Source organism: Centrocercus urophasianus, unplaced genomic scaffold, assembly GCF_019232065.1.
Source record: "Centrocercus urophasianus isolate 14NV4802_14NV808 unplaced genomic scaffold, USGS_Curo_1.0 seq_39, whole genome shotgun sequence".
Lineage (NCBI taxonomy): Eukaryota > Metazoa > Chordata > Aves > Galliformes > Phasianidae > Centrocercus > Centrocercus urophasianus.
In genome coordinates this window covers 1925981-1953053 of record NW_024884966.1, presented here as the reverse complement: position 1 = coordinate 1953053, position 27073 = coordinate 1925981, and the positions used below count along the sequence as shown (strand labels likewise).

General features: G+C 42.9%; 2 protein-coding genes across 2 annotated transcripts in view; both read left to right on the top strand.

Moving 5' to 3' along the window:
• The first annotated feature begins 1061 nt into the window (after nucleotides 1–1061).
• Nucleotides 1062–7447, top strand: LOC122167853 (zinc finger protein 493-like). The gene is made up of 3 exons (XM_042832741.1): nucleotides 1062–1175; nucleotides 1415–2023; nucleotides 2902–7447. Exons 1-3 carry the CDS (start codon nucleotides 1130–1132, stop codon nucleotides 5481–5483), a joined length of 3237 nt encoding a protein of 1078 aa, XP_042688675.1. The 5' UTR covers nucleotides 1062–1129; the 3' UTR covers nucleotides 5484–7447.
• Nucleotides 7448–7917: 470 nt separating this feature from the next.
• The window catches only part of CDC5L (cell division cycle 5 like), a 31074-nt gene continuing 11918 nt past the window's right edge, over nucleotides 7918–27073 (top strand). Inside the window, exons 1-14 of the mRNA XM_042832669.1 lie at nucleotides 7918–8070; nucleotides 10956–11059; nucleotides 11782–11943; nucleotides 12672–12799; nucleotides 13606–13705; nucleotides 13949–14167; nucleotides 15592–15736; nucleotides 17038–17226; nucleotides 18364–18512; nucleotides 21131–21293; nucleotides 22658–22822; nucleotides 24116–24196; nucleotides 24512–24757; nucleotides 25798–25995. Coding sequence (XP_042688603.1) covers nucleotides 8026–8070; nucleotides 10956–11059; nucleotides 11782–11943; nucleotides 12672–12799; nucleotides 13606–13705; nucleotides 13949–14167; nucleotides 15592–15736; nucleotides 17038–17226; nucleotides 18364–18512; nucleotides 21131–21293; nucleotides 22658–22822; nucleotides 24116–24196; nucleotides 24512–24757; nucleotides 25798–25995 — 2094 coding nt within the window. The 5' untranslated portion in view covers nucleotides 7918–8025. The remainder of the gene's footprint in view (nucleotides 8071–10955; nucleotides 11060–11781; nucleotides 11944–12671; nucleotides 12800–13605; nucleotides 13706–13948; nucleotides 14168–15591; nucleotides 15737–17037; nucleotides 17227–18363; nucleotides 18513–21130; nucleotides 21294–22657; nucleotides 22823–24115; nucleotides 24197–24511; nucleotides 24758–25797; nucleotides 25996–27073) is intronic.

The window sequence follows — 27073 nt, the reverse complement described above, 5'->3', positions numbered from 1 at the left end:
GTGCAGGTCGCCAACCAGCAGCCCAGGCTGCCCAGAGCCACATCCAGCCTGGCCTTGAATGCCTGCAGGGATGGGGCATCCACAGCCTCCTTGGGCAACCTGTGCCAGTGCCTCACCACCCTCGGGGGGAAAACTATCCTCTTAATATCCAACCTAAACCTCTCCCTGTCTCCCCCTTGTCCTATCACCATCCACCCTCCTAAACAGTTGTACCCCTTCCTGTTTATCCGCTCCCTTCAAGCACTGGAAGGCCACAATGAGGTTTCCCCAGAGCCTTCTCTTCTCCAAGCTAAACAAGCTCAGTTCCTTCAACCTTTCCTCATAGCAGAGCTGCTCCAGCCCTCTGGTCATCTTAGTGGTATCACCAATCTATTTTTTAGCTTAATTTACTTTCCCTTGCTGCCTTTTCTCCCAGCAGCCAAACAAAGCAGGAAGAAAATCTCCTGTCACTCTGTACAACTGCTAACACCTGCACTGCCTTGGGCTGGGACGCAGTTACCTTCAATCATAGAATAAGAGTGGTCCGTGTTGCAAGGGACCTTTGAGATCACCCAGTTCCAACCCCCCGCTGTAGGCAGGGACACCTCCCTCTAGACCGGGCTGCTCGCAGTCCCATGCAGCCTGGCCTTGAGTGCTGCCAGGGATGGGGCATCCACAGCCTCACAGGGCATGCCGCTGCAGTGTCTCACAGCACAGAACCTCTTTCCAACACCCAGCCTCAACCTGCCCCTCTCCAATCCAAAACCATTTCCCTTCGTCCCGTCGCTAATTGCGTCCCCTCCAGGGACGAGTATGCTTATCATTACGATACTGTTATTATTAAGAAGCTTTTAGACCCAGTCTCAGCGGACGGCTACGTTACTGATGACAACAAAAAGATGGCCGCCAGGGCTGAAGGCGGGACTCCAACCGCCGCCCCGCTACTGGGCGCACGCCCAGCCGGGCTCAGCCCCTCACAGCGGCGCGGCGCTACGTCGGGATCCCAACGCCCCCCGCTCCGTCCAATCAGAAGGGGGCAGTCGTGACTTTTCTCCCCGGAAGTTGTTCCGCGCGCAGGCGCGGTGGCGGTGTGGAGGAAAGGCGGCCGTTGCTGGCTGGCGTTGCGGGGTTAGCCGCGCTCGGGCCGAGGATGGCGGTGTCGGTGGAGCAGGCGAAGCTGGAGGAGGAGTTTAGCGGTAGGTGCTCCACTGAGGAGCCGGCAGGGCTTGAGTCGCGCTGCTGCGGCCGTTCTGTGAGCGCCGTTGCGGGTTTGGGGGGGGGGGGCTGGTGAGGAGGAAGAGGAGGAGTGGCCGCGTCCTGGGCTGAGGGAGCGCCGTGCCTGGGGGCTGCACTACGTGTTCTTTCGTTCCAAGGGATTGGGTTACTGAACGAGTTTGGGGAGTAGCGTTAAGGCGGCGTTCTTTTCTGTCTTCAGAGCCGGAGCTCTTCGAAATCCTTCTCCCGGTCACCGTGTTTGTGTTGAGCGATGAGGAGTTTCTGCAGGCCCAGGAGCAGGTGGCGATGGTTCCAGAGCTGAGGGAGGAGCAGCAGGAGGCTGCTGGAAGTTGCTGCATGTTGGAAGGCTGCCAGAGGCCATCAAGTGGTAGTAAGGGTTTAAATATTTGGGAGGAACTGAATGGGACCATAAATCAGAACGGCAGTGTGGAGTGCTCTGAAGAAGAACGGATCCCTGAGAGCGTGTGTAACAATTCAGAGTTATCTGTAAGCAGTGGGATAAGCAAGGATGCACAAAGTCACAGCGCTGCTTTGCTGACGTCGCCATGTCAAACTGAGCCGGCAAAGATAAGTGAAGTGAATGGTAGGAAAGTGTGTAATGATAATGATGCCATTCCAAAGATTCCTCTCCTCTCTGCTGCTGACAGTGTGGGTAGAGATGAGACCACCGACAGCTGTGGCCAGCTGGTGTTACCAGAAGCATGCAGAGATGAAGAACTTGCCTGTGTTCTGGGTGTTCTTTCTGATGAAAGCCAAGAGAAGCAACCTCAAGTACACGAGGAGATGGGGACAGCCCTTGAAGTGGAAGGTAACTTGTTAATAAGAGTTGTCCAAGAGTTGAAGTAAATTTCAAGTTTGAAATAGGTGGGAAAATGTGTAGGAAGAATGCAAAATAGTTTATGATAGATTAATCATTCCAACATAGATTTAATTCCTGTGCACCCGAATCACAGAATGGCCTGGGGTGCAAAGGAGCACAATACTCATCTGATTTCAACCTCCTGTTGTGTGCAGGGTCACCAACCAGCAGCCCAGGCTGCCCAGAGCCACATCCAGCCTGGCCTTGAATGCCTGCAGGCATTCAAGCAGATATTTTCTGGAGTATGCATAATGCTTTCACAGACTGATGTAGTTCTTGAAACCAAAAAGAATTGGTACCACTTCATTTTTCTGCAACTTGTGAAAGAGGGGAGAAGATTTGTAAACAAAAACTTGGGGAACAGGTGGGGTTTTTGTGTTTCTTGTTTCTTTTTTTTCTTAGATACTATGGAAAGCACAGGGAAGAGTACTTGCCCTTTAGACAAAGCAGATAGCAGAATGTCTCCTGAGGAATGGCACTGCAGCACACTTCAATGCTTTGATAGGAATTCTGGTGTAAACCTATCCCATGAAAACATGGTGTTGTTCAGTTCAATTCAGAGCTTTGAGAGAAAAAGCACAGTGGAAAGAAAGAGGCTCCAAGTAGAACTTCTCCCTCAATAACATTTACCATTGTTTTAAGAGAAATGTGGAGAGAGACGTTAGGAAAGAAGTGGAGATTAGACAGCATTTTCTTAGGGGAATAAAGAGCAAGGAAGCGTATTAGGCTGTTTTATATTATTACTACCAATTAATTGTGAACTTTAGTTGTTCTAGGAAATGTCATGCAAAAAAAAAAAAATCTTTTTTCTTCTTTTATCTCCGTAGATGCTGATTCTTTGAGGAATGGAAATAATGAAGCTAACAGCAAAACAAAGAACGGAAGCAAATCTGAGGATGAAACTCTGAGTTGTGTTTTGCAGCATGGTTTGAAAGAAGAACCAGAACTGAGTTTCGATCAGTTTATTCATAGATGTTCTACTAAAGAAGAATTGCAAGAAGATGCAGGGCAACTGGAGATAAATGCTTCTGTTTCTGCAGTATCAGCTACTCCTGAAGAACATATTTATAAGTCATTAACGCCTGTTTGTAAGAAAAGATGTCGGCAGCAACGTATCATTTCCCCTCGTGAAAGGCCAAATGAAATTCAAGGCCAGCAAGAAGATTTAGCATGGCTAAGTCATAGCATGAGCATCAAACCTCTTCCTAAAGCATCTTGTTCTACTGATAAGCATGATAAAATCAATTTTAATTGCAAATTTTGTAGTTCTGCATATAAAAGCTCTGCACTTCTGAAGAGGCACATTTATTCAGCTCATAAAAATAAAAAAACACATAAATGCAGCTTTTGTAAAAAAACCTTCTTCTTTTCTGTCAACCTGAAGAACCACCTTAAGCTTCATAAGATGAATAAGTTGCAAAAGGAAAGAAAAAATAAAATGAATGCTAGAAGAGTTAGGCAAAGAACTGAAGAAAGAAAGCTGGAAAGAAAGAAAAAAGAAAGTAAATATGAGAAATACTTCATCAAAATTGAAAGAGATTTTACGTCTCTGGGCGTCCCAGTTATTTTTTCCTGCAAACTTTGCTTTTTTGATTCATCAAATCCTAGGATTTTTATTCATCACATGAAGGCACATAAAGAGAGACCACCTTACCAGTGTCCTCAGTGTGATTACTCTTGTCCTACCTTATCTTACATGTTAAATCACATGTACTGGCATGCTGGTTATAAGCTGTACAAGTGCAGGTTCTGCACCTTTTTTTCACTGTATTTTGCCAGCATGGTTAGGCACAGCTACATGCACACAGGGCCAAAACCATATTCCTGTGAGTTCTGCCAGTCAGCATTTACAAGCATCCATGGGTTAAAGAGGCACAGAAGATTGCACATGAGTGAGGAACCGTGCAAAGTCAGCTTTGGAAGTGGAAGAAAGAGAACTCGGAAACCTTCCAAGAATTACACCTGTGATGAATGTAACGTACTTTTTTATACTAGAGGTCATCTCAGTTTTCATAAGAAATGCCATGAACAGCTCAAGGTGAGTGCTAATGCTTATATGAATCAGAGCAATGAATATCTTAAAAGCGAAGGATGCAAAATTGAAAGTGATTCTAAGGGCTGTGTTCCTGGACCTCTTTCTAATGAAGAGGATAGTCTCACTGGGGGAGTGTGTGAAACTCTGGCTTCAAAAATAGACTTTGTGCAGGCAGGTGATGTGCAGGACAATAAGAAAATGTGCCCTGGAAGGGCGTTTACCAAAAACAGCCACTTCAAGAACATTTCACCTATTTTTGGGAGTAGATCAGAAGTTCAGGATTCGTACAAAGTGAGCACTGTAGTTTACAAAGAAGACCCTCTCTTCAGTCCTGAAACCTCTCATTCGCAAATTGAAGACAGTAAAAACAATGCTGCATATTGTAAGTCCAAGGATATGTGGCCTTCCAGTTTGTCTGTGTTCAAACTGTACAAGTGTAAACACTGTGATTATGCTACTGCTCTTCATAGCAACTTTAAGCAGCACCTTAAAATACATGCTGACAAAGGACAGTTTGTGTGTCAGGAATGCAACAAGACTTTTAAAACTTCAAACCGTTTGCAGAGACACAGGCTGCTTCATGTTAACGATCAATATGAATTCAGCCATTACTTCTATGCAGACAGCCATCTGGAGAATCTTGGATTGCATCATGAAATGCAGGTAGGCACGTGTCCAGAAAGTGATTTTGTCTCCTCACAGAGTTTCAGTGGAGTCTGTTCGATGCTTGGGTCAGGAATGTATGGAGAACAGACAGATACCAAGGCAGACAAAGATGATTTGCTAGCGCAGAGTGAGCCGCGATTCTATCAGTGTGCAGAGTGTGAGTACTCTACTTACATCTTAAGCAACCTCAAACTACACATAAGGACTCACACAGGTGAGAAACCTTACAGCTGCAGCGTTTGCCAGAAGGAGTTTCGTACCTCCAGTCACTTGAAACGGCACCAAGTCCTGCATTGCAATACGGAGCATCTCAAGTGCAGGAAGTGTGACTATTCAACAAACAAATGGCTGTCCTTAAAACAGCATCTGGCTTCGCACGCTGCGAATGAAAGCTCATTTACTGGCTCTCTCAGTGAACAAAAGCCACTACCTGTCAAAACGTACACGTGTGAAGAGTGTGGCTATATCACAGTTCACAATGGAAACCTCAAGCAGCACCTGAGAATTCACACGGGGGAGAAGCCATTCAAGTGTGGGCAGTGTGGTGTTGCTTTCCGCACGTCCAGCCACCTGAAGCGCCACTTGCTGGTTCATGTGAAGTTTCACTGCAGGAAGTGTGATTTTTCTACAGTAGATAAATGTGCTTTCCAAAAGCATGTAAAAATGCATAAAAAGAAAAAAAACAAAAGTGCAGCAAGTGTAATGTGATGTCCAGTAAGAAGCTTTTAGAAAATCATAAGTAGCAATATAATTTTAGAATGTAAGCTTGGGGTTTGCAAGCTAATGCTCAGTTCTAGAGAGCTTTGCATGTCCCAGGTTTATTTATTTCTGTACATTTCCTTGCTGTACCTAGAAATGTGGCTGTTAGTGGACAAAGCCAGTGTTGTGGTCAGGAGTGCAATTCAGAATTCTGCTTTGCTCCAGGTTCTGCTGTGAACTTATTTCTAGTGAAGACTGAGCTCAAGACATTGGAACACCTCTTCGTACCTGCATAGCTGAAAAGTTATTCTGTAAGGTCAGAGTTATGAATTGGCCTGTGTTCATCAGCATAAACAGTTTTATGCCACTTCCTTTCATGTTTAAAAACAAGTCTAACTGCAGGAATGCTTAAAAGAAGGGATAAAAGTTCACACTGTATCATATAGTAATCGTTTTTCAGTTAAGAATTATTAGTATGATTTGAAGCTTACTCCCACCTGCTCCAAGTTGTGTTCCTTGCTGCCAGGCTCTCCCGTAATGCTTAACAAGAGAACAAGTTTGTATCTCACAAAATAGTAATGTCATCACAGGTTAAGTGTGCTGCAGAAGTATTTTCTGTATGTGTATAAATGTAAAATGTTTTTAGGTAGTTCATTATGTCTGTAGTTGCTCCTGATAATTCTTTCAGTAGTTTCACAGGAATAGTAATGTTTCTCTTAATGAAATATTTTATGATACTGAAAATCCTTAAGTTAACCTTCACAAACTTTGTGGAGATGTCTAATTGTTACTCTAGTATGAAATGCCTTGTCTTTTCTCAGACTAGTAATTACTGTACTCTTTGTTTCTTAAAATACACTATGTCATTCTGTTTGAAGATCCTTTCTGCTGATGTAAATATTTGCTGACAGTGTAAATTGAAAACACCATCATAGAATCCTTAAGGTTGGATGAGACCTGTAAGATTGTCTGGTCCAGTCTTTGAACGGTAAAACTTAGGTTGTTAAAAAGGTTTGCTGTGCATCTAGAATACATCTAAGGGACCACTTGTGTCAAACTGCAGTTGTATTGCATGATAAAGATTCAAACTTCAAATATTTGCATGTTTAAAAGTGATGTTGTGCTTGAAACTCTGGACAGCAGTGAATGTATGTTCAGTGGTATTTATGAAAGCACTATTACCCTCTTGTGTGCAAAAAGAACTGCAAAGGAGTGGTGGTCATTTTTCCTAATGTTACAGTTCATCCCACAAAACAGCAGAATAAGCCTGTAGCTTAATTTAGAGAATTTAAACGTGAAATTGCCATTGCTTTTATTATTGTTCTCAAACTTAAGATTTTCTTTACAAGCACAGATAATATTTTGCAGTGACTTTCTGGTAGTGCAGGAAAACAGTTTTTCAGAGGTGGATGGAATCGCATGGATTGATGTTCTGACGATAAGCTTGGAAGTGGGAGGACAATGAAGATCTTAATGTGACTGAGCCAACCAGCCAACACTGTTGTGAGAAACAATATCCTAATAGGGATAAATGGAGGTGTTCCTGGGAAGCAACAAGAACACTGTTGTGCAGATTTGGAGGTTTTTTAATCTTGATTCTGCTCAGGTGAAGAAAGCATCACAAGAACAGATGCGAAGAAGAAACAGAAGCACTGAAGAGAATTGGAAGCCCACACATGTAAGGCTAGGAAAGCTAAATCTGGAGGAAAGCAGCATTTTATAAGTATGTTGTACATACATGAAGGATCCAAATTTTTAAAGAGTTTGTAAAGAGCAGAAGTTTTGTTTAGTTGCAGATGGGGGCAAGAAGATATTTGCAGGTGGAACTCAAGGTTGTCAAGCATCGTTATTGCAGGTGGTTGCTGCTAGTAATTAACGTTTGGGGCAGAAATGATTCTCTGTCTTCCACCTCAGAGACGTTTGGAGGCAAAAGTGTGCTTATTTTTAAAATAAAAGCATAGTTTGCTTTGTTCTGCGCCTGCGTTTGTTTTGGGGGGAACGGCTGAAATGGCTGTGTGCTCAGGAGCCGGAGCCTGTCCAAAATCACGATGGATTTTGTAATCAAAGCGTGTATTATTTTGCTGTGAACACAACTGTGTGATGCGATAGGCAGTCGTACACTGGAAAAAGCAGAAGGTTGATCTTGATAGCGCCCAATCTCGGGCTGCTTTTCCCCAGGAAGCTAGGGCGCTACGGCGGCACGTTCGACCCAAGGAGCCAGCAGTCAGCACTGAAGACGCACATAAATAGGATAAATAGCTGACGGGGCGATGATCAGCCCGCGCTCAACCCGCCCCCTCTCCTCAGGGGCTGAGAGGCACCTCTCCTCAGGAGGCTGCGGCGCATGCGCAGAGCTCCCCACCTCTGTTCCATCGCGCAATACGCATGCGCACGCACCGCGCTCCCTCCCCCTCGCGCCCTCACGCCTGTGCGCCTGCGCGCAGTGCCAGCGGCGCTTGCGCGAGGGTGGGCCGGCCCCGCCGTAGAGAGCGGCGTTCTTTTCCCATCGCCGCTTTTTCTCCGCAGGAAATCGATCCCCTTCTCCGCCAAGATGCCGCGGATTATGATTAAAGGCGGTGTGTGGCGGAACACCGAGGTAGGACTCGGTTCGTTCGGTTGGGCCCCGGCGGTTTGTGTGTGGTGTGTGTGTGTGTGTGTGGGGTGGGGGGGGAGGAAGGGGGTAGCTGCTTTGCAGCGGTGCGCAGGCGTGGGCGGAGGGGTGGTGGTGCGCATGCGCAGTAGGCAGCTCGGGGCACAGACTGCTGCTAGCGTACCTGGCCCAACTCTGTCGCTGTCAGTAGAGCTCAGTGCTGCTCTTCAGCTCCTTCTCTGCTATGGAACACACCCGGTTGCCTCAGCCACTCCTCACGTATCTTGTTCTCCAGACCCTTGTCCTCAGCAGCGGCTGGGGGACGTGTATGGGTTGTATTGCATCCGCAGATGTCCTTTTCTCAGGCTGGAGCGGGCCTAATAGTGTGTAGGCAGAGTTGTTGCACCCCGAAGGTGGTTGGAGGGGGTGAGAATGTGACCTAAAAGCCCTTAATGTGTAAATGAGTGCTCAGGGGAGACATTCAAAAGCCAGGCTGGGTGGGACTCTGGGCAGCCTGGTCAGGTGGTTGGTTACTCTGCACATAGCAGTGGGTTGGAACTAGATGAACATTGTGGTCCTTTTCAACCCAGGCCATTCTCTGGTTCTGTGACCTTGTTACTCTCTACAGCTCTTTGAAAGACTGTGTAGCATGGTGAGGCCTGGCCTCTTCTTCCAGGAGACAGTGAGAGGATCAGGGGTAATAGCTCTAAGTAGTGCCAGATGAAGGTCAGGCTTGATATTAAGATAAATTTCTTCTCTGAAAGAGTGGTGAAACATTGGAACGGGCTGCCCAGGAGGTGGTGGGGTCACTCTGCCTGGAAGTTTTAAAAAAATGTGTAGACGTGATATGATAGGTGATATGATTCTATGTGGCACTGAGGGACGTAGTTACTGGGTATGGTGGAGGTGGGCTGACTGTTGTATTAGATGATCATAGACTCACAGAATGGCCTGGGTTGCAAAGGCCCACAGCGCTCCTCCAGCTCCAACCCCTGCTGTGTGCAGGTCGCCAACCAGCAGCCCAGGCTGCCCAGAGCCACATCCAGCCTGGCCTTGAATGCCTGCAGGGATGGGGCATCCACAGCCTCCTTGGGCAACCTGTGCCAGTGCCTCACCACCCTCTGGGGGAAAAACTTCCTCATGATCTTTGAGATCTTTTCCAACTTCAATCATGTTATGATTCTGTAAAACAATGAGGATGGCTATGAGCTCATCACCTGCAGCCCAGAGTATTTTATCCGTAAGAATCTACATCTTTCAGAAAAATAAAACAAACAAAACACAACTCCCTTGCTCTCGTTTTTGCCACCACATGCTTTCAGAACTGCACATGGTTGTGAGAAAGAGAGCAATAGCACATTTCGGGGATGTAAAAATTTGTTATTAGGTGTTCAGAGGTAAAGGAGGTACTTGACACTGTATAATCCAGAATTCTGCAACAGTATACTGCAAAGATCAAATCTGTATGTGATTTCAGAAAGCAATGAGAAGAATCAGTGAAAGATAAATATATTATGTACTTTATAGGCTCTTAAGCACTTGAGGTGTATGGCAGCTTGTTAATTGTTTCTAAATTGGAGGTCTGCAGAGGGTGCTTACTCTCTTTTTGTGGTCATCTAGAATTGTTAGAAGAAACAGCAGTAGGTCATATAGATCTTTGTTTCGCTCCAGAGATGAAATAGCATTTTTAGTGCTATTTAATTAACATTGTGGTTCTATGTGCAGCATTAAAAATGCTCCAAGTGGAACAGGGTGGTATCGGGTCCTTAGGAAGATGGCTGGTTGTTTGCAAAAGCACCCACCACTATTGTAGTCTGTATGGCTTTTGCATTGCCATGTAACACAAGGGAAAATTCAGAAGCCAAGGAAGGATTTAGAGATGTTTGGTAATGCTGTTCTATAAATAGAAATAATTTATGAATTATTTCCTGCAGGAGCTCAAACCAGAGCTCATCATCGGCTGGACTTAAAGCTGCTGTGTGCTTCTGTGCTCTGAGAGCTGTTTGTGCTAGACAGAGGATCTGTCCCTGACGAGCAGCATCTGCACCGTGCAGCTGAACAGATTCTGAGCACAGCTACAAGCGCTTATTAGGATTTAGAAGAGGAACATCTGTGATGTAGAAGGCTGTGCAAATAGCTTTGGTGCACTTAAGTATCACTTTCTGACCTGTGAGGTTATCAGAAATTGTGAACCTGCTTATTTGAGGGAAAAGAAGAGAGAGGGGCTGATGGGTGGATTGAAAGACAGTTGATAAGATAAGATATGTAGCTTTTGATCAGATCTCAGTGCATAATTTGTTGCATGTGGGCAGCCTGGCTCCTATTCTGTTTTTTTCCCCTCTAAGTCTGTGGGCTTTGGGATCTGCTCTTCAGCATGTAGCATTCTAAACACTGAGGTGATATATTTCAAGGTAGACAAAGTTCCTTGTTTTTGTAACACCATATTCAATTAAATTAACCTATGCCAAAAAAAAGGTGTTGTTATGGTATTATTTAAAAGAAGCCACCCAGAGGCATGTCATTTTATTTTATCATTACCAAACTGCCAAAAGCACCTCTCTACCTCTTCACCTCTGTTACTCAAGGAAGATGTACAGAGCCTTTAAAAACTGCATAAGAGAGCATTGAAACCAATCATTCCAGGAGACTTGTGAAGTAGACCATGGTAACCATCCCTCACCTTTTTCATACCTTGTCTTCTTACTGATTTTAGTGGTCTCTGGAATGCAAATCCTCATGTACCTGGACAGTAAAATGTGTAGGAGTGATGCTATGCTGTTCCAATTGGGCAGCCCATTAGATGAAACCCGTTGTGTTGTCTTCTTGAGCTCAAACTTGCCATTTTGCCAGTTGTCATTCTTCATAACAACATGCATTCTTTTCGTTCTAAGGATGAAATTCTGAAAGCAGCTGTGATGAAATATGGCAAAAACCAGTGGTCTCGTATTGCTTCCTTACTGCATCGGAAATCAGCAAAGCAGTGCAAAGCCAGATGGTAAGTGGGGAACTCCACAACTGGGAGAATTGGATTCATAATTAGTGGCAATTTAGAAGTAACTGCAGATGAATTTCTGTCTGCAGTGAAACTGTAGTTTGGAGATTGTTTGATTACTTCTCTTGTGAATAACACACGTTCCTATTGATTGAAAGTAATAGCACAAGGAAGATGTGAAACTCCTGGAGTGGGTCCAGAGGAGGGCCACCAAGATGATCAGAGGGCTGGAGCAGCTCTCCTATCAGGAAGGGTTGAGGAAACTGGGCTTGTTCAGCTTGGAGAAGAGAAGGATCCAGGGAGACCTCATGGTGGCCTTCCAGTGCTTGAAGGGAGCGCAGAAACAGGAGGGGGAACGGCTGTTTGTGAGGGTGGGTGGTGATGGGACAAGGGGAATGGTTTTAAAGTGAGACAGGGGAGGTTTAGGTTGGATATGAGGAGGAAGTTTTTCATGCAGAGGGTGGTGAGGCACTGGCACAGGTTGCCCAAGGAGGCTGTGGATGCCCCATCCCTGCAGGCATTCAAGGCCAGGCTGGATGTGGCTCTGGGCAGCCTGGGCTGCTGGTTGGCGACCTGCACACAGCAAGGTTTTCAACCCAAGCCATTCTATAATTCTATGAAATCTCATTGTGATGATTTGAGGAAACACTGCAGTGAATTATTTCGAGACAAATTGATAGATGACTCAGGACTGTCCCACTGAATGGTTTTTCGCTTTCCAACAGGTACGAATGGTTAGATCCAAGCATCAAAAAGACAGAGTGGTCACGAGAAGAAGAAGAGAAGCTGTTGCACCTGGCCAAGCTAATGCCAACCCAGTGGAGAACCATCGCCCCGATTATTGGGAGAACAGCCGCACAGTGTTTGGAGCACTATGAGTTTCTTCTGTGAGTTCCTGCTTTACTAGAGATGCACAGCAGGAAAATCTGCACAATTTGTTGTATTGATGCATCATTCTCTTCTCCATTTATGCTATAGAATGGTGGTTGGTAGTAGACTGAGTCCTTCCACTAGCAAGTCTCTTACGAATCATTTCTGTATTGTTGATGTGCTTAACACAAAGGAGGAAGCACGTGGAATTCAGGAGAATGGGCTTGAATACAGTATTGTCAAGGCTGACACACTTTCTGAGCTTCAGTTTCAGGTTTACGTGGGTGTTGTTTGTCCTTCTGATAAGCATGAGTGAGTATGTGAGAGAGAGGAGGAAAACAAACAGCAGAAAACCCATGCTGTTGTAATGGCTGAATGTGCAGCCATCACTTCTGTGTGCTACAGAGGGTTTCTTTGGACCATGAGAAGGAAAAATTGTTTTCCCTTGTGAGCTTTTTTAATTCTGCTGATTGAGTTCTCTGCTGTCAGCTTTGTCAGTGTTATATTTTATATAATATTTCATTCTTGTATTACAGTATGTTGTTTTTTCCTTCTCATCTAATTTAATGTTATCTGAATTTACCGTGTTCATAAATCTTTTCTGCAGTTATGAATTATATGAGAAGTGTAATTTATGATACAAGCTTTCTAGTTTGATCCATTTGTGGACAGTTTTGAGAAAGGTCTGGTTATGCACCTGCAGGAGTACAGAGCCCATTGTAACATGCATGCAATGTATTTTTAGGGACAAAGCTGCTCAGAGAGACAATGAGGAAGAAACTGCTGATGATCCTCGGAAACTTAAACCTGGTGAAATTGATCCAAATCCAGAAACCAAACCAGCCAGGCCAGATCCTATTGATATGGATGAAGGTAAGATAGGAATTTGTTTGCTGTTTCTGACAGCTGTCTGGTTTCTTTGCTTTTCCTTTTTACACAAATTCCATACTCTGGAACTGTTTTTTTTGTCTTATTTTTAATTCCTTCAGAGGATTCAATTTTTTCTCTTTCTTTCTGGTTTTATCTGAATTATGTGCCTGATCAGTTGGTTAAACTTTTTTCATTTTCTCTTCCTTTGTATGTTTCTGACTTTCTCATTTCTTTTAGTCACTTTGACTGGCACTTTATTTCTTTGACAAATGCTCTGTTGGGGGACATCATTCCTTCTGTATATTCATCTTTTTCCTTACATCTAGTTACACTCCCACTGAAACAGCACAACTTTTATTTTCCTGGCACTTTACAGTGTTAGGAGCTAAGAATTGCCCATTGGTAGAATGCCATGAATGCACCAATGGTGAACAGTCAGAGGTTCAGTAGTAGGGTGCTCTTGGATCTGAATGCAAACAGAACAAGTTAACCAACACAGTGCTACTGAATCTAGCTGCAAATGAAGTTACTTCATTTCATTCATGCATTCAGCTTGCATCTTTCTAAATGCATTTTGATTTTCTGCATTGGTTTCTTCTTAGCAGTAGGCATTTTTACTTGAAACCTTTGTTTCATCTGACTGTTTAGAAAATAGATTGGAGCAGCTTGGAGAAAAGTAGCAATGAGAAATCATGTGACAGCATTGATTCCTTTGGCTTTTAAAGATTGCTGATCTTAATGTCGCTTTTTCTCTCTCGTTACTGCTGTGTTTAAGAGCAAAATTAATAGCTGTATTTGTGCTATTGCAGATGAACTTGAAATGCTGTCTGAAGCTAGAGCTCGTCTGGCTAATACACAGGGAAAAAAGGCTAAAAGAAAAGCAAGAGAGAAGCAGCTGGAAGAAGCTAGGTAAGTATATGCTTAGTTTTAGATACTGGGACTCGTTTCATGGACTCTGAAGCATATGGAATGCATAAATTCAGGCACAGGCTTAAGGCTTTGCAGAATTGGACATTTTGATAGTTACTTAGGACAAGTTAATTCCTGTTGTCTAAATATATGCAGCAATTGATTAAATAGTCCCAGATCTTTGGATCCAGGAGCCACCTATAGATGGGCACTACAAATCACACAGTATTACTGTCTGTTTAGACGGCTTGCTGCCCTCCAGAAAAGACGAGAACTTCGAGCTGCTGGGATTGAGATACAGAAAAAAAGGAAAAAGAAAAGAGGTGTGGATTACAATGCAGAAATCCCGTTTGAAAAGAAGCCTGCGCCTGGTTTTTATGATACATCAGAGGAAAACTACCAGATTCTGGATGCAGATTTCAGAAAGCTACGTCAGCAGGACCTGGATGGAGAATTAAGATCGTAAGTATGTGCTGTGCTTTGGGAGGGAGCAGTGTGTTGGGACACAAACAGTTAAACAAAAACCACGTGTGTATACATTCGTGTGTTTATTTTTCTATATATGTGTATATGCTTGTATATGTGTATTTTATTATACTTAAAAATAATTCATTTCTACCATAATATTTACTATATGTGAGCATATATTTATCAGATACAAACAAAATATAAAAAATAAGTGTGTAAGCAAGTACTTAAACAGCATTTATCTGCTTACCTGTAAAAGCACATGAATACAGATGTAATCGACACGGGTGTGTATATAAACATATAAAGAGAAGTCATATAGTAATATAATTAATAAATAAATATGAATAAAATATAAGCAATAATTTAATAATAGTAGTGATAAATAATTAAATTTGCTAGTTTCAGGAAATGTCTGAAATACTGCGTGTAGGTGTTGTGTTTTCCATGGGACAGACATAGTGCAGATTGCATCTGCCTTTCTAAAATATCTGGTTGACCTTTTTGCCATGAAAATCAAAGTTCTTACACACATCTGTGCTCTTTAAATGGAAATCCTTGATTCTGTTAAAGCTCTTTTTATTTTGTCTCATAGTGTTAGGAGTCCTCTCTCCAAGTCCAAACGTTAGTGCTGCTGACAGAACTAACTTCTGTTTGTTGCAATATTACTTTTGATGCAATCTGAGTATTTTGATGTAATAATCTTAAGTAGAATTTCCTTGAAAGCTTTGTTTCATCCCCTCCCTTCCCAACACAAGCCCCAAAACACTCAAATAAGTGATTAAATGCACATCTTTAGCAGAAGCCATATGACACGTATCTAATTGTTCAATTACATTCCTTGTCACTTTTACCAAGAGCTTTGTGCTGAGAGAATAGGTTCAGTACTGCATACAGTTCAGCTTCTTAGCTTGTGATGTAATTAATCCTTTCTGTATGGTTCTTAGTTCAGTGGATCTGTTAGGAGGTTCCAGCTGCCACGGATTACTGAATTACACTTTCACAGCCTGAATCTATTGATGTTTGGAAAAATATACCATATTTATTAAGCACTAAAGGAAACATAGTTCACATGTCCCACAGGAAATGTTCTTCCTTCAGTTGCTGCTGGAGGAACAGGGACTGTTCTCATGCACTTTATAACTAACTCAGTTCTTGCACTGACATTTTGTCTTGCTTCAGTGATGGTAGCTGAAACAACCAACCACCTGCTGCCTAATTTTGTAATGTAGAAGCATTATGCTGCTTTCTTGGAGGTTCTGCTGCAGGGTCTATAGACCGTATCTAATCACTTCTACACAAATTATATAATTCCTCCTGACTCATGCTTCATTTCAGCCTATTTTGTTAGAGTAGAGCTTTGTTTTTGGTGTTATTTTGTAGCTGCTCTAAAACGATTCTTTTGTCTGTAATAACAGCGAAAGGGAGGGGAGAGAGCGCAAAAAGGACAAACAACACATGAAACGAAAGAAAGAATCAGACTTGCCTTCAGCTATTCTGCAGACCAGCGGGGTGTCAGAGTTTACAAAAAAAAGAAGTAAACTAGTGCTTCCAGCACCTCAGGTAAACAGTGCATTGAATCATAGAATCATGGAAAGGCCCTGGTTGGAAGGGACCTCAAGGATCACGAAGCTCCAACCCCCCTGTGCCATGCAGGGCCACCAACCTCCCCATTTCACAGCAGCCCAGGCTGCCCAGGGCCCCATCCAACCTGGCCTTGAACACCTCCAGGGATGGACGGGGCATCACAGCCTCTCTGGGCAGCTGTTCCAGCACCTCACCACTCTCATAGCACACAACTTCCCGTGACATCCAACCTCAATCTGCCCTCCCTCAACTTCAAATCATTTCCCCTTGTCCTGCTGTTATCTGCCCTTTCAAAGAGTTGAGTTTAATCAAGCAAGCTATCTATTTTTGCATTTAATAGAATCCTAGAATGGCCTGGGTTGCAAAGGCCCGCAGCGCTCCTCCAGTCCCAACCCCCTGCTGTGTGCAGGTCGCCAACCAGCAGCCCAGGCTGCCCAGAGCCACATCCAGCCTGGCCTTGAATGCCTGCAGGGATGGGGCATCCACAGCCTCCTTGGGCATTTCTTATTGTTTGGGTAGGGGGCAAAGGAAATCACTGTCAAGAGGACCAAACCACTCTTTTCTAATGAGCCCAATATATCTCAGATGATTACTTTCAAAGAGTTGATTCCCCTGCTGTTTGTAGGCTCCCTTTAGGTACTGCAGGCTGCAATGACATCACACCGCAGCCTTCTCTCCTCCATACTGAACAAGCCCAGCTCCCTCAGCCTGTCTTCGTAGTGGAGGTGCTCCAGCCCTCTGATCATCTTTGTGGCCCTCCTCTGGACCCTCACCAACAGCTCCCTGCCTTTTTTTATTGGGGGCCCCAGACCTGGACACAGTACATTGCTCAGTAAACCACTTAAAAGGTCAAAGCCAATCAACAGTTCTACTTCTGTCAAATTAGTCTAGCAGTCATATTTGTCTTACTATGCCTTGAGATTCTCTCTTTACTGGAAGGCATACGTAGACCAGAAGCAATAGGTTTACCTAAGGACATTGTACTTGGACTGATTTTTAAAGTATACTTGGTGGAAAATGTCTGAAGGAGATACATTTCATCGTTGTGTATTTGAGCCTTTTGCATCAGGGGGATGGGATGTACCTTGTGACAGTGGTATTTTACAAACATGACTTAATTGGTTTCAGCATGCATGTACCACTAATGCAGTGCATATCTGGGAAGGGAGTAATGGTGTGAGGGTGTTATTAAAACAAATGGGGAATACCTCCTGACATGCAATACGGATTTTGTTTTTCTAAAGATAATGCTTTGTTTTGTTGTTTTCCTTTCAAAGATATCTGATATAGAGCTTGAAGAAGTTGTTAAAGTAGGCCAGGCAAGTGAGATTGCACGCCAGACTGCTGAGGAATCTGGAATTACAAACTCAGCCTCCAGCACTCTTCTGTCTGAATATAGTGTGACCAACAACAGCATAGCTCTGAGGACTCCCAAAACTCCAGCAGCGCAAGACAGGATCCTGCAGGTACAGTTTAAATGCAGGGATTACACTTTTGCAGTGGTCAGCTAAATAAAAGGGCAAGTAGCATCAAAGCGTTCCTTAGACGTGTGATATTGGGGTTTGAGCTGGTACACACTCTGCAGGATGCAATGAAAGGCATGGATGCAGATCTTCCCCTGTCTGATCAGCTGTTACCGTGTTTAGCATTAATCCTAGAACAGCCTGGGTTGCAAAGGCCCACAGCGCTCCTCCAGCTCCAACCCCTGCTGTGTGCAGGTCGCCAACCAGCAGCCCAGGCTGCCCAGAGCCACATCCAGCCTGGCCTCCAATGCCTGCAGGGATGGGGAATCCACAGCCTCCTTGGGCAACCTGTGCCAGTGCCTCACCACCCTCTGGGGGAAAAACTTCCTCCTCATATCCAACCTAAACCTCCCCTGTCTCAGTTTAAAACCATTCCCCCTTCTCCTATCACCATCCACCCTCACAAACAGCCATTAACCATTAACCATTTTCCTGGTGTCTCGTGTAATTTCTCTCTGTGTAAGCAAGTATCAAAAATAGGCATGATCACATCATTTAAACCATTTCCTTTATGTTTTTTACAACTTAGTTTTGGTATTCACTTTTTTTCCCCTTGAGTTAACCAGAATTAATGGAAACAATTCAAGAATATTTTCCTAGCACTTTATTTGCTTAAAAACACTTAAGGATTATCAAACTATTTTCTGCTATATGCAGTAGTTTCTTTACCTCAGCTTATTTTTTGTGTGCCTTAATTCTTTATGGTGACAGGCAAAGTTAGAAGTGTGGTGGGGAAATATCTTTGAAGTGCAGTTTGGATGATCTTAGGCCTTGGTTGATGTGAATTTTCAGGGTATCAGTGTGATATTTCTTGTGGAATCTTTAGGATCTTTAAGATGACTGATGAATCTTTTAAATTTATGGAGTCTAGCAAGCCAAAATTAGAATGCCTTTCTGCAGAACATAATGGTTTGTTAATATCCAGTGTACTGGTGTAATAGAAGTGCTAAACATTTTATACAGTTTGATTTGATATTCAAATGACTTCAGTTAGTCTTACTGCTAGTGAACCTGGTAAATGTACATAGTAGTGTGACCCTCCACGTCTCAGTAACATACTGTGTGTTGTGTGGTTTACAGGAAGCACAGAATCTTATGGCTCTCACAAATGTGGATACGCCGTTGAAAGGAGGTCTTAACACCCCCCTGCATGAAAGTGACTTCTCAGGGGTAACCCCGCAGAGGCAGGTTGTTCAGACTCCAAATACTGTGCTTTCAACACCATTCAGGTAAAGCAGACTCTTCTTCCAGTGGCTGCTTGGCTGAGCACCTATGTGATGGGGTGGGGAAGTGGGTGTCTGTGTGAAGAGACAGATCAGCACTGCAAAATGAGTTTCAGCTCTCTTTTGTTTCAAGCATATATTGAACAACTTTTTCATTTTCTGTTTTTTGCAAACTCAGCCACGTTATCTTCATTGCTATTTCTACTGTGTGCAACATATAGAATCCCAGCATGGCCTGGGTTGCAAAGGCCCACAGTACTCCAGCTCCAACCCCTGCTGTGTGCAGGTCACCAACCAGCAGCCCAGGCTGCCCAGAGCCACATCCAGCCTGGCCTTGAATGCCTGCAGGGATGGGGCATCCACAGCCTCCTTGGGCAACCTGTGCCAGTGCCTCACCACCCTCTGCATGAAAAACTTCCTCCTCATATCCAACCCAAACCTCCCCTGTCTCACTTTAAAACCATTCCCCTTGTCCCATCACCACCCACCCTCACAAACAGCCGTTCCCCTCCTGTTTATCCACTCCCTTCAAGCACTGAAGGCCACCATGAGGTCCCCCCACAGCCTTCTCTTCTCCAAGCTGAAAAAGCCCAGTTCCCTCAACCGTTCCTCATAGGAGAGCTGCTCCAAACTCAGTCATGTTTGGTCCAGGATGAGGTGCTCTGTACTCTACAGCAATATAAATTGTATTGTAGCAATACCAGAGCATTAGTAGTAAGGTGGCATGTCATTCCATATGTGGATTCTAGCTTTTCCAAAGCATTAGCTCTGAGCTGAAGGTGGGAGGTCCTTTAGCCAAATCCATTTGGAATTTTTGAAAAGCTGGGGTAAATATTTTATAAGCCATATAAATCCAAAATTAAATATTCCTTATATTGCCAATCTAAATAGTATGGGCTTGTTGGTTTAACTCTGAGAGTGGGTCCTGAATAAATATATATCCCACAAGAGCCAAATACCATAGAGCTAAAAAATAATATGCTTGGTACATTTTGTCTGTCAAATTTTTCAACCTAAGTTCTATTTTGACTTGTATCGTGCCAGTAGAAGTAGAGAATGAAGTAAAAGGGACCTTTATGGCAGCTTTTCAAAAGCAGTTCTGTTTTGTTAAAAGCTGTATGCAAAAGCCCTGTGCTTTTAATGAATCTACACGAATGATCTGTTGGAGTAAGTGAGGTGTAGAATGACTAGAAATGTCCTGGGGGGATCTGGATGTTAGTTTGGGTCATTGTATATTAAAAATATTTGTATTTTCTGAGGTATGGGAGTATTGCTTTGTTTTTTCAGCTTCTGAAGTTCAGGTTTACCCATGTAAATATGACAGCTTTGTATCAGCTTGGTTTCTTGATAAAAGTTCAGTGTTAGTGTAAAAATCCAATACCTTGAGAGGTTGTGCCCTCCATTAGATTTTATTTTGTCAGGTCCTAGTTCTAAGAATTATGTTATAACATTGAATCTTATAATGTGGGTGGAATTGAGACAGCTAAAAAAGAATCCACTTACCTAGAAATATTTTTTTCTGGAAAGTTAGCATAAAGCTTTTTCTGCTAGCATAATCAAGTAAGTATATATATATAATATGAAACATTCATTTTATAGAATTGTGATTTGGTTGGAAAGGATGGTCAAGATCATCTAGCCAACCATCCACCTATCACCATTTGAAAACATGAAGATGGTTTTTTCTGCTTCTTTAACAGTCCCTTTTCACATTTTATTTTTGTTTTTAAACTGTTACCATCACCACATGAAATCTCATCCTAAGTAGGCAAGAGAAAACTTGTGCCTATCCAAGGCCACGTCTGTATATCCTGTAATTTTTCAGGGAGGAGGTTATTGGAATAATCTAGAAGAGAAGCAAGTAAGGCCCATGGAATTTAAGACATAATTCATTTTTCACAGAATCACAGAATCACAGAATCACCCGGGTTGGAAGGACCTCAAGGATCATGTAGTTCCAACCCCCCTGCCTAGCAGGGCCACCAAACACACACATTCAGATCAGGTTGCCCAGGACCCCGTCCAACCTGGCCTTGAACACATCCAAGGACGGGGCATCCACAACCTCCCTGGGCAGCCCGTTCCAGGGCCTCACCACTCTCCTTGTAAAGAACTTCCCCCTAACATCCATTTTTCCTAACCTTGTATGCTTAAAAGTAATTTATGTGATAGAGTTATCCTTGAATTAGCAGTGAAAGGGAAGCAGCACTTTCAGAGCAATCCATTACTTTATAAGATAGGACAGCTGTTACACTGTAGGAGCTCAGAGTGAATGACTGGCCCCAGGTGGCAGGGAAATGAGAGGCAGCATTTAAATCCTAATTACCACAGGATATTTGACAGGAATGATCTCTTCCCAATGGCTGCAACAGGGGGTTGATGTAGTTGCTGAAACTTCTCTTAATGTGATGATGTGTTTGGGTTTCAGCTTAACAGGTCTTTGGTTACACCTTGATAGATTTTTCTTCTGATTGCATCTGAAGTTTTCACTGCCTCGTGGCCGTACACACAGGGCATAGATTGAATTGATCAGTTGTGTCGTGGAACTTCTTGCGGTGCTCAGACATCAGAAAGTTGTGTTCTTTGGGGAAAACAAAACAAAATTGTATTTGCACTTCCTCCAGAACACCTTCCCAAGGACAAGAAGGCTTAACTCCTCGTGGAGGGCTGACTCCTAAACCAGTGGCTGGTACAACTCCTGGTAGAACTCCGCTGCGTGATAAATTGAACATCAACCCAGAAGAGGGCATGGCAGATTACAGTGACCCATCTTATGCAAAGCAGATGGTAAGAATTGAAGTTAAATGCTCTGTGAACTGTCGGGGTTTTTAATTTGTTGCCTTCTAAACAGAACTTTATTTTATGTAAACTGTTATTTCTGCTGCTTGTCGGTGGTCATCACCTGGTAAACTCAAATCTTTGCACTGTCATAACATCAATAATTCCTTTAAAAAAACAGATTTTTTTCTGATTAAAACAGCTTTGCTTGCACCTAGTGAAAGCACTCCAGAATTATTCATCAAAGAAGACATAGTTAAGTTTCAGTACTACTTGAATCTTCGAAGCTGAGCAGGAAATGTACCTTAAAGAAGCATTCAGTTTTCTTGCAGTTATGCTTAGCCCTCAAATCCTTCATCATCCTCACTTGCCAGTTCTCCTACAGGACCTTTTGATCTGTCCCATTAGCAGCATTGAGCTAGAGGAGTTTTTGCCATTAGTAGCACTGTGGAGATGTCCAGTGATCTGAATGCCATCCAGACTCTTGTCTTGGGCAACAGATGTTTCCATTCCCGCAGATTGTGCCAGAGGTGCCCTGCCAATTAGTCTTGGTATAAAAAGAGCTTTTAATTAACAGGTGGCACCTTGGGAACTCTTTTTATGTGGCTGATTGTGCAGCCTTAACCATAACTTTGGATGTCTCCTATAAGAGCTATTGATGATTGTTCTTTTTGGGGTAGCTTAGAATATTCATCTCAAGTATTTGGTATGTTCATCTCATAAAATAACTTCTAGACATCGGAGTTTCATCATTGCTTGAAAACAAGGCTTATTTGATATCCTTGTACGTATTTTGGTTCTGGTTTAGTCTGTTTGAAGTAAAGCCTTTCGCTGTTAGAAGGAATTCTGGGACTTTGGGTTCTTGATGAACTTCCAGATCTGGTGGTGTTTGTTTCCATTTTCTTTCAGTACAATGATCCACAAAGCTGGGATCAACAGCAATGAAAAAAAAAAAATAAAGTTAGGCCTACAAATGCATGAGAGGGAATGCATTTTCACATTATTTTCAGTTTCCTAAAAGGCATTTCTGTGAATCTCTGCACTTGTTCTGACACTGCTGGAAGGTGAAGATGCCATGCTATATATTTCAGTATATTTCAGCTTGTTTGGAGACTCTGTTAGCTGTCTTTAAGAAACCTCTATGTTGCTTTTAGCATCAGAGAGCATTTATGTGGATACATTCTGGGTAGTGTTTTCTAGGCTAGCTTGGTTTGGTAACATGTCTCTTCTGTCAGACCTCAGAAATTCAGGTTTTATTGGCTTTGTGTAGTACTTGTGTGTTGTGCATGTCCTTTGATGAAGATGAATGGAATTCTGTCATACTCTTCATCAGTGCCTGAATTCAGAAACATATCTTACCACTCTTCCAACAGGAGAGGGAGTCTCGTGAACACCTTCGCCTGGGGCTCATGGCCCTTCCTGCTCCAAAGAATGACTTTGAGATCGTTCTACCCGAAAATGCAGAGAAAGAACTTGAGGAACCTGAAGTAGATGAAGCCTTTGTAGAAGATACTGCTGATATAGAAGCCCGCAAGCAGGTAGATATGTAATGCAGAGAGTGTCTTTTCTTTAAAATACAGCGTGGTCCTTGTATGTTTCTCATAGTTTCATACACGTTTAGTGGAAGTTGTACAGCTTCTGTGGAATAAGAGGCTAAAATGTGCTTGCTTTCTACCTGCCATCAGAGTGAACACACACATGCAGGCATAGTCAGTTTTCACTCTGAATCATTTTCCTACCCAGTTAATGCTATGTGGTGCTCCTTTTCTTTTATGATAGTCTTCTTTTGTTCCCTCAGGGTAAAACATATCATTAAAAACATTTTTCAGCAGAGGTACGTGCTTAAAATTAAGCATGTGATTATAGTGCTTTTTTCAGTGTCAGGTTACACTCAAGGTTAAAAGTTATTCTTTGGAAGACCTAAGAGGTGCATTCAAATTCAGGCAGACTGGTAGAAAATAAAGAAGTAACTGTGCAGTGAGTTGGTCAGTTTATAGGAGATTACTACAGGATTATCCAGACAGAGAAATTGTGACTAGATCCTTGTTGTTGTTTCGGAGTTATAGAAGCCTGTAGGAAATAGTAGCTTTAAACCTCTGTTCTGCTAATTAGGTAGCTTTAATAGCCAGTATTTTCATGTTATGTGTATCCTTTATATGTAGAAAGTGGAACATAGGGAAAAATACTGTGTATGTCATAGAGGGGGACAGAAAGTGTTGGCTACAGATTTAAAAATCTCTCTTAATAGCAGATTTCAAGCTTAAGGAGGGTAGATTTAGACTGGATATAAGGAAGAAGTCTTTTGCAGTGTGGGTGGTGAGGCACTGGCACAGGTTGCCCAGAGGTGTGGTGGATGCCTCATCCCTGGAGACTTTCAGGGCAAGGCTGGATCAGGCCCTGGGCAAACTGATGTAGCTGTGGTGTCCCTGTGCATTGCAGGGCATTTGGGCTGGAAGACCTTTAAAAGTCCCTTCCAACTCTAAGGATTCTACGATTCTGTGATTTCCTGTCTGGAGAGTTACAGTAGAATTAAAACTTAATGTTGAGAAATTGGTAAAGAACTCTTTTCGGGATGAAGGAAAACGTGATGGCTTGAAAATGCATGTTAGGATTGCTGTCCTCTTAATTTCTTATCATGAACATGAGTGGATATTAATTATGATGTCATCACATAATTGAGCTCTAACTTGGCTCTGGGTTCGTAACATGAGGTCTTTGTTCTTTATGGAATCTTTGCTGCAGTAATCAGTTGGTTTTTCTATCACATGTATCTGTAGGAAGCATTTGATTTTATTGCAGTAGCTGAAGTAACCTTTAGCATGTCTGTGTAGGCTCTCCGAGATGCAGAGAGAGCCAAGGAGCTGAAGAGAATGCACAAAGCTGTTCAGAAAAATCTACCAAGACCCTCAGAAGTAAGTGAAAATAACATTCATTTTCAAGGAAGAAAAAAAAAAAGGTTTTAATTGTTAAAGGAGGAAATGCATTTAAGTATACAGTGAAAGGATAAAATCCTTTCTTTAGTATGCTGAACTCAGCTTTTCACAGTGAGAATATCAAGAGGTTTTTCATATGCACAGCTGAAAATGTGACTGGATTCTGGTTGCTCGATCTGTGTCATACAGCAAGGGTTTTTGGCACCAAGTCTATTTGATTTAACTGATGAAAAGAAATCTTGTTCAGATAGAATGTAACATACATTGTTTGTGAACCTGTTTATTCTTATGCAGGTTAATGAAACAGTATTGAGACCCGTGAATGTAGAGCCACCTCTAACAGATTTGCAGAGAAGTGAAGAGCTAATAAAGAAAGAGATGATTACAATGCTTCATTTTGACCTTTTACACCACCCGTTTGGAGAACAGCCTGCTGGTAAGAAGGGGAAAGGCCCAGGATTTGGAACCAACAATGCAGAACATATGGCTTACTTGGAACAAAACCCTTATGAGAAGTTCTCCAAAGAGGATCTCAAGAAGGTGAGAATTACACAGCCTAATTACCACTGACCTGTGGTCATTTTATGTCACAGTTCTGTAATCTTGTAGTAAAAGGTGGAGTCAGGCCTGTGCTGAGTTGGGTGATCTCTTAGTACAGACTGAATATGACATTGATAGCCTGCTTACCACATGGAGCAGTAGAATTATCCAGTTATGCTTCTCATGCTTGATCCAACAACGCTGTGCTGGAGCAGAGCCTGCTGTGGCAACTGATCTTCAAAGCATACCTGCTTAGAGTGCTGAATAAGCAGAGCAGGCTGCCACTGGGTGAAACGAGGAGGCTGTCTGGGTGTTCTGTTGTCTTTTGCATTGTAATTCCAAGCTAAATAGTCCTGAGCCCAGTTCCAGTTTGGCTCTTCTATGGAAGCAGCTACAGATGTTGCATTTGCTGCCAAGTGACAGAGTGTTTAGACACACAGTGCTATGGTTAGCTCTTTCAAAGAACTTCACCTGTATACTTGTGCCAGTAACCTTTTACCAAATGCTTAGAGGGGTGATGATAAAAATAAAGGTAAAATCACGTGCCACCAAATCATCTGTTTTAAGCTGATTCCTGCTATCTGCAGCTTGCATTCTGACAACAGCTGTTATATCTTCACCTAAATCTCATTACTTTAAAGTGAGTTTATGGATAAATGTGCAGATTTTAAACCCATCTCCTTGACTGTATCTGACTAATCAATCAACAGCCTAAAATGAGAAATACTGAACAGCATGTACTTCAAATTGCTGTTAAATGAAAACTTATACTCGAAAATTTCTTAGCAGGAGAAATAAAAGGTGGAAAATGCAGCTAGATCAAGAATCTCACTGTCCTGCCTATGTCAGATTGTTCCACTGGGAACGCTCTCTGAGTGCTTTCTCTGGTTTGTTTTGAATGCAAGAGGAATTCAGTTGTCTGTCACTTCCCTTAAAGACTGTTGTGTAGTCTAGAAATTTTTGTCTGGGAACATCAGAATCCCTAGGATTTTTTTCTCCTACCTGTGTTTTGTAATTAGTTTATTTCTCATTTCCAACAGGCACAGGATCTACTGGCACAAGAAATGGAAGTGGTGAAGCAAGGAATGGGGCATGGCGAGCTCTCAAGTGAGGCTTATAACCAGGTGTGGGAAGAATGTTACAGCCAAGTGTTATATCTGCCTGGACAGAGTCGCTACACAAGAGCTAACTTGGCCAGCAAAAAAGACAGGATAGAGTCACTTGAAAAGAGGCTTGAGGTCAGTGTCACTTTGTTCTGTTTGCACACTTCTGCACCTGCTTTTCTATTTTAATTCTCATTATGTGTTATTTATTTTCACATCATTCAGGTCTGTCAGTGGCATTCCTTTAAAAAAAGTTGTTGGGAATTCCCTTCTTGACTACAGAGATGTTTTTGAGGCGTTTCCATTGCTTTCTTTCCTTTTCTTTAAAAGTATTTATGTAATATTCCCTGGCACAGTGTTCTCTGAACATGACAAGAACCTGGTCTGGTATAAATGGGGAGGCTGGTGGCCCTGCCTGTGGGAGGGGGGTTGGAGATTTGTGATCCTTGAGGTCCCTTCTGTGATTCTGTGGATTCTCTGGTGACAGTCAGAACCCTGCCTGGATGCTTCCCTGTGCAACCTGCTGTAAGGAACTGCTTTAGAGGGAAGTTGGACTTGGTGATCTCCAGAGGTTCCTTCCATTCCCTGTGATTTTGTGATGTCACCCATTTCATTCTCAAGTGGAGAGCAAGTCAGTCTCAGCTCTTCTTTATTTGAGGGTGGCATCTTTGCAGTTTACTGAGTCTCTGCAATTAGCAGATTGGATGCCAGCTCTCTCTGCTTTTGTGCTTTGTCTCTGGTAGTGGACAGTATGAGGTATTTCAGGGAAACATGTTTTACAGCTCTCTCTCTGTCCTAAAACCTCTCTCATGTTCTCATTTCAACTCAAGATTTGTTTTCTGAGTGACTTGACTTTGTCAAATATTTTACCCTTGCCTGTTACATGGGTGAAGGTTCAGCTAGTTCCAGTAGTGTCCCAAAAGGAGAATAGTGGTTGTGATTCTATTCCCTTTTATCAGGAAGAACTGGGCTCTTCATATGTGTATTTTAAACTCAAGTTTTGAGTTCGGTGTGCATTTCCTTAACAAGTATTTTCTGCTTGTACAAATTGACAGGTCAGATAGCAGCACCTCACCAGTGTGTCTGCATGTAGTTTTAGTACCATGGGAGTGTACTGGGACCAAGAGTTGAAATGAGACCACTCTTTGCTTTCTGGGTTGTACAGTGCAGCATTCTCCAGTGACAGCTTGCTTGCACTTACTTATTCAAAACA

What these genes read in the sequence shown, in the direction of transcription:
- LOC122167853 (XM_042832741.1), top strand. Translation starts at nt 1,130, where the DNA reads ATGGCGGTGTCGGTGGAGCAGGCGAAGCTGGAGGAGGAGTTTAGCG. An exon ending in GCTGGAGGAGGAGTTTAGCG is followed by an intron (nt 1,176 to 1,414) that starts GTAGGTGCTCCA and finishes TTCTGTCTTCAG; the next exon opens with AGCCGGAGCTCTTCGAAATC. An exon ending in GACAGCCCTTGAAGTGGAAG is followed by an intron (nt 2,024 to 2,901) that starts GTAACTTGTTAA and finishes TTATCTCCGTAG; the next exon opens with ATGCTGATTCTTTGAGGAAT.